At 58.0% G+C, this 2,053-nt stretch overlaps 1 protein-coding gene across 1 annotated transcript; it reads right to left on the bottom strand.

Moving 5' to 3' along the window:
* Window positions 1–858: 858 nt before the first annotated feature.
* Window positions 859–1,506, bottom strand: LOC126419363 (uncharacterized). The gene has a single exon (XM_050086550.1). The coding sequence runs from the start codon at window positions 1,504–1,506 to the stop codon at window positions 859–861; it is 648 nt and encodes a 215-aa protein (XP_049942507.1).
* Window positions 1,507–2,053: the final 547 nt, after the last annotated feature.

Consider the following 2,053-nt stretch of genomic DNA (forward strand, 5'->3'; position numbering starts at 1 on the left):
GTTCGAACGTGTAAATGTAGAGGCTCAGGATTCCTCCAGCGGGACAGGGTGCACGTATACTGTCCGACGAACTAAATTTCGAGACTACGGAAAGTGGAAGGTCGTCGAGCACCGATTTCAATTTGGTCAACAGTTACTGAGCAACGATTTGGGATCGGTGGAAAATTAACTAGAAAAAGGTACTGGGCGGTACTGTGGGAAAATGAATCGGAAGAGTGGTTCACTGGAAGAAAGAGTGGGTACTTTTGGGAAGGGAGTGGAAGTAATTGACGGTATACCTGAGTCACATGTGCAGGCTCGAGGACTAATTGCTGCCGTTTGGATCAAAAGATACGTAGCAAAATAAAAGTGGTAGACGAGATAAGCGACGAAGCCGACACAGACTGCAAATAATCTTTAGGCACAGAATGAGGAAGCACAACCAAATGCGGCAGTAAAGCCACAGAACGACGGAAAAACTGTGGCAAAAATGGCAGAGAATAAAGTGTATCGCGTTTGCCGAGGAAATAAATTAGTCGGGACTCGGAATAAACCGACATCTAACAGAGGGCAGGCGGCCTATAAGCCGCGAATTGCGAGAACAGTAGGCGAGGCAGAACCTCGGAACGCGTGGGCACGTCAGTCGGCGAGCTGTCGGCGCTACTGGCCGGCAGCTATGTGAAGAGAAATGCAACGAATGTCGCGTTTTACTCCAATAAACAGAACAGTTACTCTTTTCCTTCAGTGACTTTTATCATCGTGCAGTTCTCACTCGCGATACGTGACAGAGCTGTTCGTAATACGATCGAGACCAGTCAGATTTTCCTCCGGTGAGTGTCAGTTTTTAGAAGGGCGCACAGTAGGGTACGGCTGTTCGCGTCACCGCCTCCCCTGGCGAGGTCTCGAATGCGGAGACGTCGGCGCGGAATGCGACGACGGCACCGAAAGCGACGACGTCGGCGAAGTGGAGAGCGACGTCGGCTCCGAGTGGGTGGGCTCCGGCAGGCGCGCCGGGGGCGGCGAGTGGCGCCGACGCACTGCCGGCGCGACGGGCGCGACGGAGACGCCGGCGGCGACGTTGCGCACCAGCTCGAAGCGGCGCGGGGGCGGCTGCGGGCGCGGCCGGTAGGCGGGGGCGACGTCGGGCGCCTGCAGCGACACCACCGACAGGCAGCTCTCCAGATCGAGCCTCGCGCTCGCCCGGACCGGGGGCGGCGGCGGGGGCGGCGGGCGCAGCACCGGCGGCGGCGGCGGAGGCGGGCGGGCGCTCTGCGGGGGTGGCGCGCGCGCCGCCGGGCTGCTGCGCGCCGGGGGCGGCGAGTCCAGCTTGAAGGAGGTCCAGCTGTCGCGCGCGCCGATGGCGGCCCAGACGCTGCAGCCGGCCGCCTCGCCGGCCAGCGGCGGCATGTGCACGGGGGCGGGCACCAGCGCCGCGTCGTCGCGTTCCGGCGGGTGGCGGCTGGCCAGCCAGCGGTCCCAGCGCGGGGGCGGCAGCCGCGACGAGCCCTGCGGCCGGCCGCTCGACATTCATTATGTGGCAGGCGGGAAGATTCGATACGTCTGTTTGCGTGGCCATCTGCCGCAGCAGCTGTTAAAATCTGTCAGTATCGGTTATCCGTCCCGAGCTGACGGCAATTTAATTAAAAAGAATTACACCAGACGCGTTTCGCTTTTATTTCTAAAGCATCTTCCGCGGTTATTCTGCAAATTTGATACGTACGTTTGTAAATTTTTTGTCGTTTTAGGTTAAACACAGCGTTTTGTTTACAAAGTCGGTGTGCGAGCTACTTACGGTGTTTCTTCACACATTGTGCTCCTTTCCTCCTCGCTGGCCGGCCGAAGTGGCTGTGCAGTTAAAGGCGCTGCAGTCTGGAACCGCAAGATCGCTACGGTCGCAGGTTCGAATCCTGCTTCGGGCATGGATGTTTGTGATGTCCTTAGGTTAGTTAGGTTTAACTAGTTCTAAGTTCTAGGGGACTAATGACCTCAGCAGTTGAGTCCCATAGTGCTCAGAGCCATTTTTTTCCTCCTCGCTAGCAGCGGCTGACGTCGAAGGACTTCGATTCCACATTTG

This window comes from Schistocerca serialis, chromosome 9 (genome assembly GCF_023864345.2).
Source record: "Schistocerca serialis cubense isolate TAMUIC-IGC-003099 chromosome 9, iqSchSeri2.2, whole genome shotgun sequence".
In the NCBI taxonomy this organism is placed as follows: domain Eukaryota; kingdom Metazoa; phylum Arthropoda; class Insecta; order Orthoptera; family Acrididae; genus Schistocerca; species Schistocerca serialis.

Bases quoted from the DNA above. Each gene is read 5' to 3' on its own strand.
- LOC126419363 (XM_050086550.1), bottom strand. From the start codon at position 1,506: ATGTCGAGCGGCCGGCCGCAGGGCTCGTCGCGGCTGCCGCCCCCGCGC.